The 20550-nt window shown below is 36.2% G+C and overlaps 2 protein-coding genes and 1 long non-coding RNA gene across 4 annotated transcripts; all 3 read right to left on the bottom strand.

The window, feature by feature from the left end:
• Positions 1 to 1850: 1850 nt before the first annotated feature.
• LOC121768608 (putative disease resistance protein RGA1) lies at positions 1851 to 5021 on the bottom strand. Its single transcript, XM_042165136.1, has one exon. The coding sequence runs from the start codon at positions 5019 to 5021 to the stop codon at positions 1851 to 1853; it is 3171 nt and encodes a 1056-aa protein (XP_042021070.1).
• Positions 5022 to 12294: 7273 nt separating this feature from the next.
• LOC121768177 lies at positions 12295 to 14552 on the bottom strand. Its single transcript, XR_006043298.1, has 3 exons — positions 14511 to 14552; positions 13781 to 13902; positions 12295 to 12742 (listed from the first exon to the last, which is right to left on the bottom strand). It is a non-coding gene; the product is annotated as an uncharacterized LOC121768177 (long non-coding RNA).
• Positions 14553 to 17286: 2734 nt separating this feature from the next.
• LOC121768074 (beta-galactosidase-like) lies at positions 17287 to 18790 on the bottom strand. Of its 2 annotated transcripts, XM_042164424.1 has the most exons (6): positions 18614 to 18790; positions 18410 to 18525; positions 18243 to 18309; positions 18039 to 18131; positions 17819 to 17962; positions 17287 to 17459 (listed from the first exon to the last, which is right to left on the bottom strand). In XM_042164424.1, exons 1-6 carry the CDS (start codon positions 18707 to 18709, stop codon positions 17427 to 17429), a joined length of 549 nt encoding a protein of 182 aa, XP_042020358.1. In that variant the 5' UTR covers positions 18710 to 18790; the 3' UTR covers positions 17287 to 17426. The 2 variants fall into 2 exon arrangements, with proteins under 2 accessions (XP_042020358.1, XP_042020357.1); XM_042164423.1 differs by lacking the exon at positions 17287 to 17459 and having other exon boundaries at positions 17506 to 17962.
• Positions 18791 to 20550: the final 1760 nt, after the last annotated feature.

Below are 20550 nucleotides of genomic sequence, written 5' to 3'. Positions count from 1 at the left end.
AGGATGAGATCTCAATGAAAGCACCAGTTGATAAGGCAAAGACCCTTATCAAGTAAAAAAAGATAAAGAAAGTCGCAGAGAAACCGTGCTCTGTCGACAATCGGAAATTCTAAACGGAAAAACTAAATAAAGATAAAAGACAATAATTATGATTTCATTGATTGAATAATGAGAATAACAATAGTCCTATTTATAATACTCCTATGGATAACCTAACTTGGTGAATAAGATAATAACGATATGGAAAAGATATGATAATATAATAATAGAGATATGGGAGATATTTATTAAGATATACTCGTATCACATGTCTCCACCCTCTTCTCGGACCCCAATCAACCCATGACCCTCGACATCGTTGTATTCTATGATTGTGAATACCCGGATTCACATAAGGCAAAATGCCAAGAAGAAATTATTTCAAATAAATTTATATGCCTTCTGCTTCTGCCCATTAACCGACTGAAATGCATCTGTGATTCATATTAAGGAACATAACTTTGTTATGCGTACAATCAGTTCGACGAAATGTCCCAGAAGCATTTTGTGAATGGGTATTGTTTAATAAGGCCATACAATGTTTGTCGAAATGCCGACAAGAGTTTTCCCCTTTGGGCCGTTGATAAAGCCCAATTTTCGAACAGATTGGTGTGCAACAGCAACACACTATTCCGGGCGGGCCGTTATTTTAATGGGGCTTTTGGGCTTAATTTTTGGTCTTATATGTGTAGTTTTATATTAAATTTTAGGCGAGTTCCAATCCTTTTTTTATTATATTTATAACGTTAATTCTTAGAGTAAGAGATTGATTTCCAAACATTTTAATAAATGGGTCCTAAATCCTAATAATAAAATATACGTACATAAAATATCAATTGAGTTAACCCATTAAATTTTAAGTCTAACCATAAGTAATGGTATTTCAGACTAGCGAACTAGCTAATCCGGTTAAAAGGAGTATACATTAATATACTTTATTTGTTTTATTCTTGATAGTTCTTCGTAATTGATTTAAATTATTTTTTCGCATAACATATATTAAATTAAAGATAATTTCATAAGGATCCTAACGAGATCTCACTTGCATATGTTCCGATGTCAAAATTTGAAATTTTTTTCCGAAAATTTTCAATTTTTTCGTACACCAACAAATGTCAACATAATATATAAGATATGTAAATATAATTAATAATTATTTAAATTTAAAATATAATACATTTGACATTATTTTAACCACCAGATCTTATAATCTAATGGTTAAGAATTGGTCTCAATTTTAGATTATTAATTAGTTAGTAATTCATCATATCCATAATATGTATAATTATGTCATTCTTAAAGCAATGTAACATGTAAATATAACTCAGCTCTCAGCTTTTAGTGAAGGTGTTAGTTAATTTCTTTGAAGTGCGTTTCTTCTCTATGCATAGTTTCTTTTCTTTCATTTACCTATTTTCTTCTTCTTCTTTGCAACACGAAGCAGAAATGGATCATTTAATATCTATATTTAAGCAATCGAGTTTCATTCCATGTATTCAGAGTTTGAGAGAGAGTATAAAGTTTTGACTCGCCAATCAGTTTGAGTAGCTTTACTAAATAGGAGTATATTATTTAGACAATTAAAAAAAGCCAAATGATTATGTCATTAAAAACAAAACTTAAACCTTGAAGACCACAGAATGATCACTCAAAGGCCGGACCTCATTAAAACATCCATGATGAAAAAACACCATGACGGAAAAAGAGTATCCGTCTAATAAAAATTTACAAGTAAAGAAGAAAAATACATATTACAATCCCAAATTCAATCTCAAAAAAGGTAAACAAATAAAAAGACCTAAATATCTGCATTAAAAATATAAGGGAAGAAGTTGAAGGTGAAGTTGGGGATTAAGTTGGGATATGGATCTCCAAGCTGAACCTTCCTCATCCTCTCCGTATGTTTTTACTAGCTCTGATGAACCACTGATATCCATCCACAGCAAAGACGAGGAGACCTTGCGAAGGAGGCGATGCGGCAGCTTCTTCAAACTCTCACATGATTCGATAGTCAACTCAGTGAGACATGGCATGATGGAGATGGCCGCAGATTCTTCTTCTTCCTCTGTTACGTCCTCCCACTCCTCCCAATTGCGGCACATATGAAATGTCAGTTGCTTGAGTTTGGGAAATGCAACAACAACAATATCATGAGATGAAGATTCTATTCCCAAAAACTCCCTTCCCACAAACATCAATTGCTCCGCACTGTAAATAGAGAGAATTTCCAATGAAGGTAGTTTCCCCATAGCCGGCAATGATGACACCTCACTCAAATTTCTCAGATATATCTGTTTTATAAAGTTGAGGGGTGATGACATCCAATGCGGAAGCCTTGAGCCCTCATATCCACTGATTTTCAGATTGTTCAACTTGTGATGGGGCACGAGAGCTTCTACCACCTCCATCCAGATTGATGACTGTTCCATTTCATTCATCGTACCATTGAAAGATATTTCTAGTGTTTCGAGTTCTTGAAGGAGTGTATTTAATTGTGCTTGTCGAGCATCCTCGACCAAGTCCACCATTTCACTCATACTACTCAAGTAGATTTTCAAATGTAGAGATACAGTATGATGACGGTATAAATTTTTCAGTAATCCCAACTTGTTGTATTGACTTCCTACTTTGAATGGACACAGTCCCAGTGTGTGGAGATTACTTAACTCACCTAATGCTTCAGGTAGACAGTTGATACTAGTGCCTTCTATCTTCAAGATTTGCAGTTCAACCAAACTGCCCATGCTCTCTGGTAACTCCTTTAATTCATCATTCAACCTTAAGTCAAGTTGTCTTAACTGCACCAAATTCCCAATTTCTCTCCCAATCTCTTCTAGACTGCAGTGTGCTAAGGAAAGAGTTCGCAATTCAACCAAACTGCCCATGCTCTCTGGTAACTCTTTTAATTCTCTATTCCAACTTAAGTCAAGTCGTCTTAACTGAACCAAATTCCCAATTCCTCTGCAAATCACTTTTAGAGAGCAGTCTGCTAAGGAAAGAGTTCGCAATTCAACCAAACTGCCCATGCTCTCTGGTAACTCCTTTAATTCTCCATTGTTACTTAAGTCAAGTCGTCTTAACTGATTCAAACTCCCAATTTGTTGTGGTATCTCTGTTAGGTTGCAACCTGATAAGAGAAGAGTTTGCAAGAAATAAAGCCTGCATATGATTTCGAGGTCATCCTTTGATAATGTAATAAAACTAATATCCAACCATCTCAAGTGAATCAGCGTTTCCATTCCCATCTGACGGCTTCTCTCAATTCTGAACACCCTAACACTTTTCATGCAATCACAAACTTTAAAACTTCTATCTCTTTCAAAAACAGGAGTTACGTAGTAGATACAAGATAGACTCCGATATTCTTGCACATGAGAAACCAATGAAGAATCACAAACTTGACAACTTGTCTCCTTCTCATCATTCTTCCTAAGAGACAGAGCAAAATCATGTACTATATCATGCATTTTACACCATTCTATCTGCTCCCCCGACTCACTTTTCTCAATGTCTTGAAACAAACTACGCATTGCTAAATTTCTCAAGTTCTCTCGCCCTTTGAGTTCCGCTGCACCATTTCCACTATCCGAGCCTAGATAACCTTGCGCCATCCACTCTTCTATCAGAGTCTCCGCATGAATTCGGCGACCTTTAGGATAGACGGCACAATATGAAAAACAACGCTTAAGAGTCGGGGACAATTCATTGTAGCTTAAAACCAAATGTGGAAAAAGTTCTACTTTTGCATTCTCCAATTCCCATATTTCACTCTTCTCTACATGTTCCCACCCTTCCAAATCCTTGAACTGCAGAAGTCTTCCTAAAACAACTGCAGCCAGAGGCAATCCATTGCACTTGCTAGCTATTTTCTTGCCAACATCCTCAAACTTTCCACATTCCTTCTCACTCTTTCCCGGAAGAGATGTGTCGCGCAATAAAGACCAACATTCTTCTTCACTAAGCTTATTTGGGTGATACATATCATCGTCCAAGGTACGGAACATCTTAGCCACCGTTTCCTTTCTCGTTGTCACAAGAATTTTACTACCTACCGCACCACATTGGAGACTGATTTGAAGGGGCTCCCATTTTTTATTGTCGTCTGTCCAAACATCGTCAAGGACAAGAAGAAACTTTTTGCCTGAAACGGATGCTTTTACTTTTTGTAAAACCAATTCTAATTGGTTGGTATTTGGAGGAATTGTTTCAGTTCCCACACTTTCAACAATATTTTTTGCAACTACGGTCGCAATAAAGGGATCAGAAACACACACCCAAATTTTTAACCAATCTTTCTCAAATTGAGGATGGTTAAAAATAAGTTGAGCAAGTGTCGTCTTCCCAAGTCCTCCCGTCCCAACTATAGACAGAATTTGGGTATCATCACCATTAACCATCATATTCTTCATTATGTCATCCCTTTTCTTATATATGTCCGACCCACAAACATTGTTGAAGTCAATTGAAGATGTGGATTGTTCTCGGTGAGACTCGGGCACCGGCACAGGATCAGTTGTAGGCAGAGAGATGACAAAATTAAAGTCATTTCTATCCTTGTAAATCTGTTCAAGCCTAGCTTTCACATGTTCTATTTTCTTGGCAATATCACGACGAAAAGAAATGTCGTTGAAACATAAACATGAAGATGGGATGAAGGAGCAGCCTCTCTTTTGCACAGGCTCAGGCTCAGGCTCAGCAAAATCTTCCATCTTATGTTTGAGAAGAGAGTAGTTCCATTCATCCAAAATGTCGTCCATCTCATAAGACGTAGCTTCGAGCTCCTTCAGCCAACTTTTGACGATTTGATCATTCACTGCTTTCTTTTCTGCATCATCCAACACCATTCTGATCTTATTGAGCTTCTTGGAAAGATTTTGAAGCTCCTTCTTCACGCCTTTCACCAAATTGACTTCATACCGAATCTTATCTTCTAACATAGTTGCAATTCTCCCCACCACTTCTGAAACAATAGCATCCGCCATTTTCTCTTCAATCCAATATATTGGGCTGTATATGGGACAAACATTCAGTTCTTTTTTTCGTTTTAATTAATAAAATTGAATTCATATGCTTTCTTGCTTTTTCATTTTTGACGAATTTGGCAACGCGACATTTTCTTGCAAATGGATTGAGATTTAGAGAATCAGCCTCACATGAACATGAAGAAGCATGTGAGGACGAAGATCTAAATACTAAAGTTACAGAAGCTACAAAAACAACAGAAGATGAGGAGGAGGAGAAAGTCAGTGTGAAGGGGGAGTATTGAAAGTAAAAACTCCTCCGACTTTGAACAAATTATGCATTAGGCCTTGTGTTTTGAGGTGACCACAAGGTGTTGTGGTGTAGTTTGTGTACACCATTGATACTAAAAGTTTCTTGAAACAGACAAATATCGACAGAGGGCGAAACGCCTCATGCATACTACGCAACTCTAGTCGAGTCGGGTCGGGTTATTAAAAAAAATCACAATTCTTTGGTCGAGAAAGAGAGATAAATAATTTGGTTAGATGGAGAAGCGTTGGCTTCGATTTGATCTAGGCTATACTGTGGTGGCCGTAGTTCAGAGATTTTAATTTGGACTAAAGTATTAAGTTACGTTATAATTTAGAAATTTATTTAATTGGTTAATTAAGCTGACTATTCACGAACCAAAAAATTTAGAACCGGAACCATAACTGGACGAAATACGGTAATTATGGTTCAATTGTCAACGCTTTCATCCTTAATTAGAATGAAATACACTAATAGTGTCTAATTTTTGAAGTACGAACATACATAGTCTCTGGTTTTTTTTTTGATAGCCTTTTTTTAGTATCTGAAAATTACATTTAAATTATAAATTTATACAAAGAAAATTTGCCTTTCCTCTTTTTGAATGAATGCAATTATGCAAGACAAGTGATAAAATCCTACTTAGATAATTAGTTGGTATTATTTCGTTTATAGATTTTTATTGATAAAATCCTACTTAGATAATTAGCTTTGATTTTTATAAATTTTGTGAAATTAAAAATTTGAACAACATTTTGTGATGTATTAGAATCAAACTAAATATATAAATCGAAACGAACAACGCTAAACATGCGTGAAAGGAGAGTGATGTTCGCATGAGGAGCCCACGTACATTAATTATGTTTTATTGAACTAAAATTGAAGAGTCAAAATCAGAATCGACGCGAGATTCACGAACAAATGTGAGACGATATTATTACGAATACAAAACAAACGAAGGTGATTACAACACACTATCACTTAGCTCGCTACTCAATCGGAGAATACAACTCGATTGTGGATCACTCACCTAGCTAGCTCAAGAATCACAAAGTGTATTCACTTCTCTATCTAGTTTCTTGAATCACACGAATATATGGAGAAAAACAAGATGCGAAACTGAAAACTGAAGAAACTTATTGTTGTAACTGAACGAGCCGTTCAAATACAACGGTTGTTAGCCGAGCTTAATCGAGCTCGGTGTTGGAACAGCTTAATCGAGTTCGGTGTTAGCCGAGCTTAATCGAGCTCGGCCCTCAATAATGACTTGGGCCGATGGTTGGTCCAGCCACACCAAAACCCAACAAATCTCCACCTTGGCTGCATCCACCATCCGGCCAGCCAAAACTCCACCTTCACCAAAATTCCCTCATCTTCTTGCAGTCAAGTTAACCAAGTCTAAACAATGCTCGAACTTAGCACTTGGTAGGGGTTTAGTCATCATGTCAGCTGCATTTTCAGAGGTGTGGACCTTCTTGACTGCCACCACGCCTTTGCTTATCTCATCTCTTACAAAATGAAGTTTGATGTCGATGTGCTTACTTCTCTCATGGAAAGTCTGGTGCTTGGCCAAGCTAATGGCGCTGTTGCTGTCACATAAGATAGTTACAGCCTCTTGCACCACACCAAAATCCCCCAATATACCCTTTAGCCATTTAGCTTCTTTAACTGCTTCTGCTAAGGATATATACTCTGCCTCCGTTGTAGAGAGCGCAACCACAGATTGGAGATTAGACTTCCAACTGATTGCTGTACCAAAGAGCTTGAAGATATAGGCAGATTGGGATTTTCTGCTGTCAATATTTGCAGCATAGTCTGCATCACAGTAGCCTATGAGCTCATCCTCACCGTCTGCTGTGCAGAACAACAATCCCAAATCTTGCGTGCCCACCAAATACTTCATTATCCACTTCAAGGCTTGCCAATGTGTGCTACCCGGGTCTGCCATGTATCTGCTGGTCAGGCTTATGGCGTGTGACAGATCAGGCCGAGTACACAACATCATGTACATAATACTCCCAACAATACTTGCATAAGGCACCTTAGACATCAACTTCCTTTCCTGATCATTAGCTGGTTTCTGACTGACAGAGAGCTTGAAGTGTGGACTTGTTGGAGTTGATACCTTTCTAGAGTCAATCATCTGAAATTTGATTAACATCTTCTTGATGTAGCTATGCTGCATCAACCATAACTTCCTAGGAGCTCTCTCTCTTATGATATCCATGCCAAGAATTCTCTTTGCATTCCCCAAGTCCTTCATTTCAAAAGCTTCCTCCAAATCCTCCTTCACTTGCTTCACATCTGCCTTGCTAGGGCCTGCCACAAGCATATCATCCACATAAAGTAACAAGTAAGCAACAGCTTTACCTCCCTTGTACCTTATGTAAACACAGCTATCAAAGGCAGATTTCTTGAAGCCAAGTCTCTCCATCTGCCTGTCAAAAGTCAGGTACCACTGCCGGCTGCTTTGTTTCAGTCCATAGAGGCTTCTCTTCAAACAACAGACCTTATCCTCATCTCCCGGCCTTATGAATCCTTGTGGCTGCTCCATATAGATTGTCTCCTCCAACTCACCATGCAAAAAAGCTGTTTTTACATCAAGTTGTTGCAATTCCCAATCTCTCCGAGCCACAATTGCCAAGAGTATCCTTATTGAGCTGTGTTTCACCACATGAGAGAAGACCTCGGTGTAATCTATCCCCTCCTCCTGTGTGAAACCCCTTGCAACCAAGCGAGCCTTGTATCTGATACTATCATTCTCAGAGGCCTCCACCTTTTTCTTGTAAATCCATTTGCAAGAGATAGGTCTTTGTTGAATCTGTGATCTGAGAACTAGGATCCAAGTTTTGTTTTTGATGAGAGAGTCTATCTCATCCTTCATAGCCATTTTCCATTTCTCTTTGTCTTTGCTGCCAATAGCTTCCTTATAGGTGCTTGGTTCTGAGATCTCCAACTCCTCTGCAACACACAAGGCATAGTATACAAAATCTGCATCTCTGAACCTTGCTGGTGGTCTGATTTCCCTTCTGGTTCTGTCTCTGGCCAGAGCATATTGCTGAACTTGTGGCTCTGGATCAGAGACATCTGGAGTATTATCAGTAGGCTGCTCATTCTCCTCATCTGAGGACATCATTGGCTCTTGGAAATCAGCAGCATCTGAGGCTCTATGTTCTGGTTCAAGTTGATCAAAACTGACCCCAGCAGGTTCTGGAGTTGTCACTGTCTGCAGAGTAGGCTTGAATGGCATAGTTGACTCATCAAAAATGACATCTCGACTGATGATGACCTTTTGATTTCCTTCTTCTGTGCACCAAAGTCTATATGCCTTAGCACCATCTTGGTAGCCAAGGAAAATGCATTTTAGTGCTCTAGGTTCTAGCTTTCCTTGCCTTGTGTGAGCAAAAGCTCTACAACCAAAAATCCTAAGCTTCTCATAACCTCCTAGGCTTCCATACCATCTGCCATCTGGAGTATCAAAACCAATGGCTGAGCATGGACATTTATTGATCAATTTGGCTGCTGTGGAGACAGCTTCTGCCCAGAATTTCTTAGGCACTCCAGATTCAAAAATCATGCATCTTACTCTCTCAAGGAGAGTCCTATTCATTCTCTCCGCGGTTCCATTTTGTTGTGGATTCCCCGGAGCTGTCCTATGCCTCTTCACTCCCCTTTGCACACAGAAGTTATCAAATTCCCTTGATAGGAACTCAAGCCCGTTGTCTGTCCTCAGACACTTCAAGCCATACCCTTTCTCAACTTCAACTGCCTTGTACCATACACTGAACTTGCTGAATGTGTCTGATTTCTCCTTGAGGATCCATACCCAAACCTTCCTGCTATAGTCATCTACTACACTCAAGAAGTACCTTCCACCACCTATGGAATTAACCAGGCTAGGACCCCATAGATCACTGTGACAATAATCCAGAGGTCTTGTGGAGTTGTGCTTTCCTGAGCCAAAAGGCAATTTCTTTCCTTTTCCCAGCAAGCAAGACTCACACATTTTTACACTCTCCCTATCATCACATGCAAAAACGCCCTTCTTGATCAATTCTTTAAGCCCTTTATCACCCACATGGCCTAATCTCTTGTGCCACAACACCAGATTCTGTTCCTCAGCAACATAGGAATCTCCCACAATGACCTCAGCCTCCAGATAATATAATCTATTTATCCTAGAGGCTGACATAACAATAGCACCACCATTCATAATCCTCATACTCCCACCAGAAAATACACAAGAAAATCCTTTCATTTTAAGCACACCAACAGATACAAGGTTCCTCTTAATAGTAGGTATATACCTTACTTCAGTCAGCAATTTAATAGAACCATCATGCACCTTAAAACGAATATTACCAATGCCTTTAACAACACACACCTGGTTGTTGCCGAGCAAGACTGATCCCTGTGCTTCAGTCAGGTTCTCAAACCATTTCTTGTGGCTGCATATGTGGAAAGAGCACCAGGAGTCCACGATCCAAGAGTCTGCAATGGGCTTCTCAGTCACATTCATGACCTGAGCCGGCTCCAAATCTGCTGCACAGTCAGCAGTGTTCTGATCAGAGTCGCCATTAGCTTGCTTCTTCTTTAAGGCCCAGCAATTTTTCTTGATGTGCCCAGGTTTCTTGCAATAGTTGCAAGACCTGGACTCCTTCTGATCCCACTCCCTTTGGCCTTTTCCTTTCCATTTTTCAAAACTCTGCCTCTTCCATTTTTCAGGTTTCTTGATATTGGCTTTCACGTTCAAGCTTTCCCCAGCCTGATCACGCAGTCTTGTTGAAGAACTCTGAAAATCCTTCAATTTCAGGGCCGAATACACCTCTTCATAGGTGATCTTGGAGTCTCTTCCAAGGAGTATAGCGTCCTTGAATTGTTCGAAGCTCTTCGGTAATGAATTGAGAAGCATAAGTGCTTTATCTTCATCCTTGACCTGCTCATCGATGTTCTCCAGATCATCCATGCATTTACCAAAATCTTCGAGCTGCTCCAAGATGCTCTTCGCCTCTGATATCTGGAAGGTGAAAAGCTTCTGTTTCAGATGAAGGCGATTTGCAAGAGACTTCGTCATATAGATGGACTCAAGCTTCCTCCACACTGCCGCAGCGGTCTCCTCCTTCGAAACCTCCCTCAGGACTCGATCGCTGAGACTCAGGATCAGAGTGCTATACGCCTTTTGTTGAAGTTCTTGAGCCTTTGGATCGACCTTTTCATCCGCACCCTTGGCGGTGTCGGCCTCCCCATTTTTGACGATTTCCCAAAGCCCTTGTTGCATCATCACGGCCTTCATCTTCAATCTCCATAGACCGAAGTCATTCTTGCCCGTAAACTTCTCCAATTCGAATTTCGCCGTAGACATCGCGCCGATTTCTTTCCTTTTCCCACAGACGGCGCCAATTTGAAGAGTCAAAATCAGAATCGACGCGAGATTCACGAACAAATGTGAGACGATATTATTACGAATACAAAACAAACGAAGGTGATTACAACACACTATCACTTAGCTCGCTACTCAATCGGAGAATACAACTCGATTGTGGATCACTCACCTAGCTAGCTCAAGAATCACAAAGTGTATTCACTTCTCTATCTAGTTTCTTGAATCACACGAATATATGGAGAAAAACAAGATGCGAAACTGAAAACTGAAGAAACTTATTGTTGTAACTGAACGAGCCGTTCAAATACAACGGTTGTTAGCCGAGCTTAATCGAGCTCGGTGTTGGAACAGCTTAATCGAGTTCGGTGTTAGCCGAGCTTAATCGAGCTCGGCCCTCAATAATGACTTGGGCCGATGGTTGGTCCAGCCACACCAAAACCCAACAAAAATAGTAGCAGTAGTAATAAAAATAAAGTTTGAGGTTATCTAGATTGAATGAACAAGGGCTTTTTTTGCACCTAATCGAAAATTTATAAAACATTATTTTTTTAATTAGAGCATCATTAGAGATTAATCATATTTTATTAACTTCACTCTGGTTTTAAATGACTTTATTGGAGGTATGAACGTTGTGTTTATAATTTTATTTAACCAAAACTAATTTATTAAACCCTAATAATAATATTAAGGGCGTGTTTGATAACTTAGTAATACCAAGATTGAGAATTATATATGGACATTTCTAATTGTTTGATATCATAGTTAAGCTTAACTCAAATCCCAATATAAGACAAGGACCCTCCCCAATCTTACCAAAATTATACCTTTAAACATGTTTATGTAACTCACCAATTTGTCAAGTTAAGCCATGTTATTTAATATACTATACAAATTTAGATAATTTCTTTTATATCAAACAACAACGAAAAAAAATGATATTTTTGCATATCTTGACATGAAGCTCGTATTTCTTATCTTGTTTCACATATCTTCTCATATCCCATCTTTTTTATCAAACGAGTCCTAATAGTTTGAGATTAGCTGGAATGAACAATATTGAGTTTATGGCACTTACTCGGAAATTTCAAATTTCAGAGAAAGTTCCATCTACCAACAGTTGGACAAAAATTAACATTAATTTATTCAAGATCATGACAGATTAATTAGATCATATTTTATTCAACTTCTACGCCAAAAATTAATGTCGATCACGTGATCGCATGTTTCAATGTAATTTTCAAACTAAAATTGAATCACAAATCTAATTTTGAAACTGAAATTGGCAAAAAAATCGAATTTGTTCAACTTGTCCAGTTAAGATTCCAAAAATCAATAAAAAAAACCGTTAGACAACTGGTTCTATCTTATTTTCATTTTCATTTTCATCATCATCTTCTTCATCTTCATCATGCCTGATTATGCTCTCCCAGAGTGGGCTTCCACCAACATTTGAACTAACTATTCAATTAAATAAAGAAGGTAACAGAAAGTAAATAAAGAAGTAAAAATATGCTTGCTGTCCATTCAATTAAATACTTATGTGATATACAAAGTATATTTTGTAACTGGGTAGCACTTAAAAGTTAAAAGTTTGTCCGAATTGTAAAAAACATATTTGGGTTACCCATATTACTTTTGTTCGAAGCATTTGACCTGTTGAATATGAATTTTTTTTCATAGTTTTTAAGAAATCCTCAATTTCTCCGAGAAAGGGGTGACCGGTGGTCGGTGGTGTTGCCGGATGCCACGGAGTTGGATATGGGTTTTAGCGAAATTGGGCCTTATTGGTGGGCCTTTAATAAAGCCCAATATTCGAGCAATTGTGGAGAGCATAATATATTAATAACAATATTAATATTAATAAAAAACGTTAGACAACTGGTTCTATCTCATTTTCATCTTCGTCTTCATCTTCATCTTCATCTTCATCTTCATCATGCCTGACTATGCTCTCCCAGAGCGGACTTCCACCAACATTTGAACTAACTATTTAAATTTTTCTTGGTTATTAAGCCCAACCAAAGAAAGGCCCATTTCTATGATTTGGGCCTGCAAACAAACAAAATTAGTTCAATTATTCGTTTATTCAATAATCGAGTCCCTTGCATTCATTCGATTATAAATATAAATTAAAAACCATATTAATGATCTATTGATTCAACGGCAATTCTACGGTAGCATCCTTTTCTAATTTATTACACCACATGTAGGATATAAAATTATTTAAATATTTACTGTCTCTTTATTAGATAAAAATTGATCAATAGAGTTGATAAATTCAAACTAGGATATATAATATTTTAAAATTTAAATTTCGCAATAAAGATTATTATATTATAACAATTTCTATTTTTGTGATAATTAATATATTAGAATAATTAATTTAGCAGTGGGACACAGTCAGACCAATAATAAGAGTGGCGAATCTAGGGGGCCGCGAGGGGCGGCCGACTGCCAGGAAAGCCTAGTTTCCCATAGGTGTTGCTGGAAAATTTTGTTATTGCCCTGCGATCTGCCGAACAATTTGCTTTTTGAAGAAGAAAATGTTTATAAATTTTATTCACCTAACTATAGAAAGGCCCAGTTAAGTTAAAAGTCTACATGTCAAGGGCTTTGTCTATAAGCCCATTGCCACAACAACAATCAATTAATAAAAATACACATCCTCTAAAAATAAAAATTTTGTTGACAACACATATACAAAATTGAAAATGTATACAATATGTCAAAATATGTTGAAACCAGTGGACTGGCTAGTTGGTGATTTCGGGCTTAGCCCATAATCACCATCAACGGTTCCGAACCAGTGTTGGGTCTGGCTGGATAATTCGTTTTGATTCAGCAATGAATCACTACCATCAATCAAACTGTACCTAATTATCAAACTGTCCTCTATTTAAAACAGAGTTATCTGATCCAAAATAACTTAGTAAATGTATGTTCTTATAATGTTTTGTCTTATCTATGTTCTCAATCAAACTGTCCCTAAATATCAAACTAAACAACGACAAGCAAATTGTGTAACTAAAAAGCAATTTAAAAACAATGAAAGACTGAAAAAGATAGCAGTGAGAGAGCACGACTGACCTGCGCAGCTTGTAGCTACTATATATGGTTGTGCGACGGTAGCCTCACGTTCCGCTTTGGAGTTGCTTTTTTGGGTGCCTTTCTAAGGTATAATCTTTGCGTTACACATTAATTATATCACTCTGTCATGAACCCGGAATAAATTTGTAAACAAGCATACTCCGAAATAGTAGTACAATAGTTTGGTAGTTTCGGTTTTAAACACTAAAAAAAAAAGCCGCTAAATAGTGACGGAAATTAGCAACGGCGGCCGTTAGCTCAACAACTAGTGACGGCACTAATTACTTAGTGACATAATACTCACTAATGCGAAGCAGCCGCATATGTTTTCTGTCACTGGGTGGATTAGGAACTTTAGTGACGGAAAAGTCCATCCCTAATTTTTTTACTGACAAGTTTATTATTGACGGATCTGCCAAAACTTTCTCAGTCACTAATCTGTTAAGTGAAGAAATTTCATAGAATAGTTAGTTTTTTTTAGTGTTAACCATGCATCACTATCATCATATAAATACTATTATCACTGAATTATCCTACACTAATTACTATGCAAAACAACAATAACAAGCAATTTAATAACCAAAATTCTTGCACCTATATTAATATGGTTATACCTAATTAAGGCTCTAAATATAAATCTTTAATATTAGCACATTATAATTTGAACTTCAGTAGAAATAAAATTAAGAGCAATAAAGACTGAAAAGAGCAATGAGAGAGAGAGACATACCTTCACGGTTGCATTTTTTAAGGTAAAATCGTAGTGTTAGGCAAATTTAGAGATTAAGGGCTGATTAAATAGGGACTCTGCCATCTACTTGAAAATATATAAACACAGCGGCAGCGGGGAAACAACTCATCAACATTAATTAATTAATTAATTAATTAGAGCCTCATTACACATTAATTATACTTATATTGATCAAGTAGCCTATATAAATCAAATTCAACACATGCCCACATGTTTCAATTGTCAACGCTTTCATCATTAATACTAGTAAAGTAAGTATCCCTAGTGCACAAATAAACCTCAGTTAATAAATTTTAATTTTCTGGGAATATATATAATTTAATTTAATTTAATTTAATTTAGCGATCAAGTAGCCTATATAAATCAAATTCAACACATGCCCACATGTTTCAATTGTCAACGCTTCATCATTAATACTAGTAAAGTTTGCCTAGTGCACAAATAAACCTCACTTAATAAATTTTAATTTTCTGGGAATATATATCATTTAATTTAATTTAGCGTAAATTTTATTACATTGTTTTTGCTAGAGTGATATTTTTGAAGGCTAACAAAATCTCTAGAGGCCCAATTGTTCGTCAGGAAAACCATACCACAAATTGAAAGAGAAAAAGAGTGTCCATTATTATGCTTTTGTTTTTTGTTTTTTTTTCATTATAAACGAGAATCTCTAGTTATTATGAGAATATAAAATAATTTTCGGCCCTTTAATCATGAATATCTATATTGAATATATTTATTTATACTTAAAATGCAGGACATATATACAATCGAATTCCACGAAGACAAAAAAAGAAAAAAACTTTTTAGGAATGCAGTAAATTTCATTACAAATTTATTAACTTCATTCTAGTATTTAGTACATTAATTAGTTAAATTTCCAAATTTAATTAAAACCGAATGAACTTAAAATGATGGTTGCGTATTTTCGGAGGTATGATCGGTGAGTTTTAATAAATTAATAGAGTCAAAACTAATTCGAAAATAGTATTAATAGAGTTTGAGGGTTAGGTGTAATGAAGAACGAGTCTTTGGCACCAAGTCATCAACATTAATTAATTAGAGCATCATTAGCATGTACTACTTACTAGTATTTCTCTATTGAACATAAATAGGCTTACAACGTGACCAACTCATCAACATTTAATTAACTAGAGCATCATTAATTAGACACTAATCATGTACTAGTATATTAATTTGGTGCTCCGAAAATAAAGTTAATCACATGCTCACATGTTATCAGTAATCAACCCTTTCATTCAAAGGAAGTGGGGAGGGTTCATATGAGAACCTAACAAACTTGCAATAATGTATTCTATTCTATCTGTATATATTTTTTTTCATTTTGATGTGTGTCTCATTGGTTTTGTTGTATACTTTTTGTTTGTTTAGCTAAGCTAAAGGAATGTACTGTAATGGCGTCTTAATCGTCTTCAGGGGTTGTAATTATTAATTTATCTCTTGAATTGCTGCTCCTTTTTGTTTAAATTTATCGATTTTTGTCGAAATGCCGACAAGAGTTTTCCCCTTTGGGCCGTTGATAAAGCCCAATTTTCGAACAGATTGGTGTACAACAGCAACACACTATTCCGGGCCTTTATTTTAATGGGGCTTTTGGGCTTAATTTTTGACCTTATATGTGTAGTTTTATATTAAGATTTTAGGCGAGTTCCAAACCTTTTTTTAATTATGTATATAAAATGTTAAATTTTATAGTAAGAGATTGATTTCCAAACATTTTAATAAATGGGTCCTAAATCCTAATAATAAAATATACGTACATAAAATATCAATTGAGTTAACCCATTAAATTTTAAGTTAACTTTACTCAAATTACGGACTAACCGAAATAAAATTTGATTGACTTACAAATTTTTGACTCAAACCATAAGTAATCGTATTTCAGACTAGCGAACTAGCTAATCCGGTTAAAAGGAGTATACATTAATATACTTTATTTGTTTTATTCCTAATAGTTCTTCATTTATAATACATGGATATACTAAAATAAAAAATATTAATTATTTATCAAACATAAACTTAAAACCAACTAATTATTATCAGTATACAAATTTAAAATTAATTAAGAACGATATTTGATGAATCCTGCTGAATGATTTAATATAGTATCAAAATATTTTATGATTATTAATATATGTGTAGTAATTTATAAATAAAAATGGAACATAGATTTATTTCAATTAAATTATAAGTAAATTTTACAATCAAGAATTATTTTATATTTTATATTTGAACCATCCAATTTATTTGTATGCTATTGTATTAATATTAATAGAAATTAATATATGTACATAATTAATATGAATTGAAAGGTTAATTCTATTTTATTTTTATTTACTTATTTATTGACAAATTGTTGAGTACACACACACTAATTATAGTACTCCATTAAATGTGATGCTATGTTTTGATTAAAGAGATTAGACAATATTGATTAAAGAGATTAAACATATCAAAGAGATCTAAGTGTGTGGTCGTGTGTGATGTTACGTGAGTCGGTGCCGTAGTTAATTTCTTTGAAATGCGTTTCTTCTTCACGAAGCAGAAATGAATTATTTAATATCTATATTTAAGCTCAAAATAAATCAGTTTGGGTGACCAAGGGCGGACACATGTGGAGAGAGGGTAGAGCTTTAGCCCCTAATGAATTTATATTTTTAATTTTTTCTTTTATAAAGTTTTATAATTTTTTTGTAATTTATACATATAATTATATTAAAGCCCTTGTTAATAATTTAAATCACATAGAAAATTGTTTTTAAACAATATTTTGAAAATATAGCCGCTCATTTCTGCATCCGCCCCTGTGGGTGAGTACCAGCCAGTCCATGCTTCAGTCCACATCTTCGGTTTATAAGCCTTATTGGGTGAGAATTAATCACAGTAGTAACCATTGCAAGTATTAATCTGAAAAGGCAAAGTATAAAGCAAACTCAAAGCCTGTAGAGCTGATATAAAGATAGAAACCTTTGGATTATACAAATAATTCCTTCAAAAATAGGAGTGATGGTTGAAAGTTGAGCATGCTAATCTTATAATCAAGAAGGATATGCACATTATTAAAGCAAGAGGCATGATTCCATACTTCTGTGATTATTTAATTGAAGACAACCAGCAGATTGGCATCATGGCATGATAGAATAACGAAGTGAACCCATGTGCAAGAGTGACAAGATCTCAAACAAGATTGATCACTATGAATGGGGACAAAAAAACTGTACAAGCCCACTACTGAAACTCAGATGAGAAAAAGGAGCAATACTAACAATTGGGTCGGGGGCATCGTCCTGCTTGCACATGATCCACGGGACACCGGTGCCGAGATCCACAGCCATTTTGGCCGCCCATTCCGTATAACCCACCGCTGGTGCACCTAGCTCGTATTCCATCGGTCCATACTCATTTTCAATCTATCACAAAGAACACATTTTTAGAAAGGAAAGAAAATTAATGCTTTAGATATTTTCTTGATGGCATTTTGACTACCTGAGATAGTATGATTGGACCGCCCTGAGTTTCGTACAGCTTTTCGGCTTTCATCATGTCCACGATCATGGTTGTGAACTTTTGCATAGCAGCCTTTTGTCAACAAGCCATTTCAGAATACACAAACAAGAAAGCCTATTAAAAAGGGTTCTGAAATATCAATCTATGGAACAAAACCTTCAAATGTCAAAATCAGTTTCAAACCTTAAAAGGCTCATTATCTGTCCTGAAACTAATGCCTGGGACATACTTCAACCAAACAGGGAAACCCCTGAAAATAGGAACAGCAAGCAAACAAACAAAACTTCAAAAATCATTCAAGAAAATCACACATTTTTAGAATATATCCTCAGCTTGTTTAGGATCATTACCCAAAATTCCACTCAGCACAAGCATAAGGGTTAATTCTGAGATGGACATAAAGCCCAGCTTCCTTAATCAGCTTAATAAACTTCACTAAATCATACCTGATCTCCTCAAAATAATACTGCAAAAATATTCATCAAAAAGAAACATTTCAGCCACTGAGAAAATCAGAAAATATACCACAACTTAAACACACACACATATTCAACCTTTCCAGGTTCAGGCTCATGCCCATTCCAAAAAACATAAGTCTGAATCACATCAACTCCACCTTCCTTTGCCTTCTGAATAAGATCTGGCCACATCTACTGATAGGGACCCGATATTTTATTTTATTCTGGAAGGGATCTGATATTCTCTCCGTATATTTATTTAGTTTATTTATGTTTTAGTAGGATTTGATTTGCTTTGATTTACTTTTCTAGTTTATAGGAGATCTTTTTGTACCACACATATTATAAATATGTTTGGAGTCTTTCAATATTATTAAGCAGAATGAGTTAAATTAATATTTATCATTCTCTCCTTAAGCTCTAATCTCTGTCAATTCACGCCTCTTTCTCTCAAATACCTCTTTTGATAGGTGAAAGCCTATCAATTTGGTGCTTTCATTAGGTTCTCATCCTCCTATTGATTTCTACCACCATGTCCGTCTTGCTGTCAAACTCTCATCCAGACTCTCCTCCTTGGTTTTCTAGTGTTAACCCCGTGAGATGAATTTTGGAAATTCAGGAATATTTTGATTATCACTTTTTCTGATCGTCTGTTTTTTGTGAGGTTATTTTTTAACCATCCAGCGTCCGCATGGCTCCACGAGTATCGACGCTCGAATCATAATTGCTCATGGCAAGAATTTCTGGATGTTGTTTGATGTGAATCAAATTGTACATTTTTATTCTCCTAACTTTACATGATTTATATAGTTTGATGCTTGCAAAAGTATGTTTACGGTGTAGGAATGAAGCTCGGATGGTGAAAAAGCTGTCCAGAAAGCTCTCAAAATTGGCCACCCGGCTGGGTGTATTTTATGCCTAATAAAATACCCGGCCGGGTATGATGTTCAGAATACGAAATTCCAGCAAGTCCTCAAAATTGGCCACCCGGCCGGGTGAATTTTATGCCCAATAAAACACCCGGCCGGGTGAATCATTTTTTAACTGCAAACGACAGTTTTTCTTGCTGCAGTTCCGCTCCCACGTGGGCTGAAGAAAGGGACAGCATTCTTTTGAAATGAAAGGGGGAGAAAAGAATTAAAAAAGGGAAAGCGGATTGAAAAAGGTGTCAGGGGGTAGACGACAGAAAAGGAAGAAAGAGAGGAGAGAAAGAGGTGGAAGAAGAGAAGAGGAAGTTCCGGTCAACTTTCCGACGATCCGACTCTAAATCCCAACTCCACTCAACGAGAGCTTGAACCCTACGGTTTTTTATTGCACATTCACCATGTGTTTATGCTAAGCTCTCTATGTTGCTCCAAGTTGTAATCTAGGCTTGTACGGATGTTTTTACACCATCGATATCATATGTTTGTGTCCAACAATGTGCTCAATATTTATTCACTATGTTTTTGGCTAATAATGTAGTGATGTTAATTCCTTAGCTATTGTCTCTTTAACATAGTTTAGGAGTGTTTGATTGTTGGATTGCTATCGAATTAGAATTGTTCAGAGGATAATTTGATGGTGGATTAAGTAGGTGATTATAGTAGATGATCTTTTATTCCCGCGCTTCCACGGGAATTTAATATATTTAAAAATTAATTCATGGAACAAGTGTTCAACTGACTGTGAATTATACGTCGCAACCATGTTCAGTGCACGCGATTAGGTTGATTAATTAATCCCAAATATGTGCTTTTAATATAGGTGTAGAACAATACAAGCCTATTGAGCAACTTGGAGTGACATTTTTTTCCTATTTGAAAAGTCTTCCTTAGTTTGTAAATTTAGTTTATTAATCTTGCCAATTCTTGTTAAATAACCTAAGCCTCCCTGTGGTTCGACACTCTTTTACTGCAACTGCATCTTTACTCTTGCAGAAAGTTGTAATTTTAGAGTCAATTTATTAAACTTGTGTGTTCTTAATCCATTAATATAAAAGCTCGAAAATTACACATCATTGTTTATCATAACTTTGATGAGGATGCCATTTA

The sequence above is a fragment of the Salvia splendens genome, chromosome 15, assembly GCF_004379255.2.
Source record: "Salvia splendens isolate huo1 chromosome 15, SspV2, whole genome shotgun sequence".
Lineage (NCBI taxonomy): Eukaryota > Viridiplantae > Streptophyta > Magnoliopsida > Lamiales > Lamiaceae > Salvia > Salvia splendens.
This window is presented reverse-complemented; position numbering and strand designations above follow the sequence as displayed.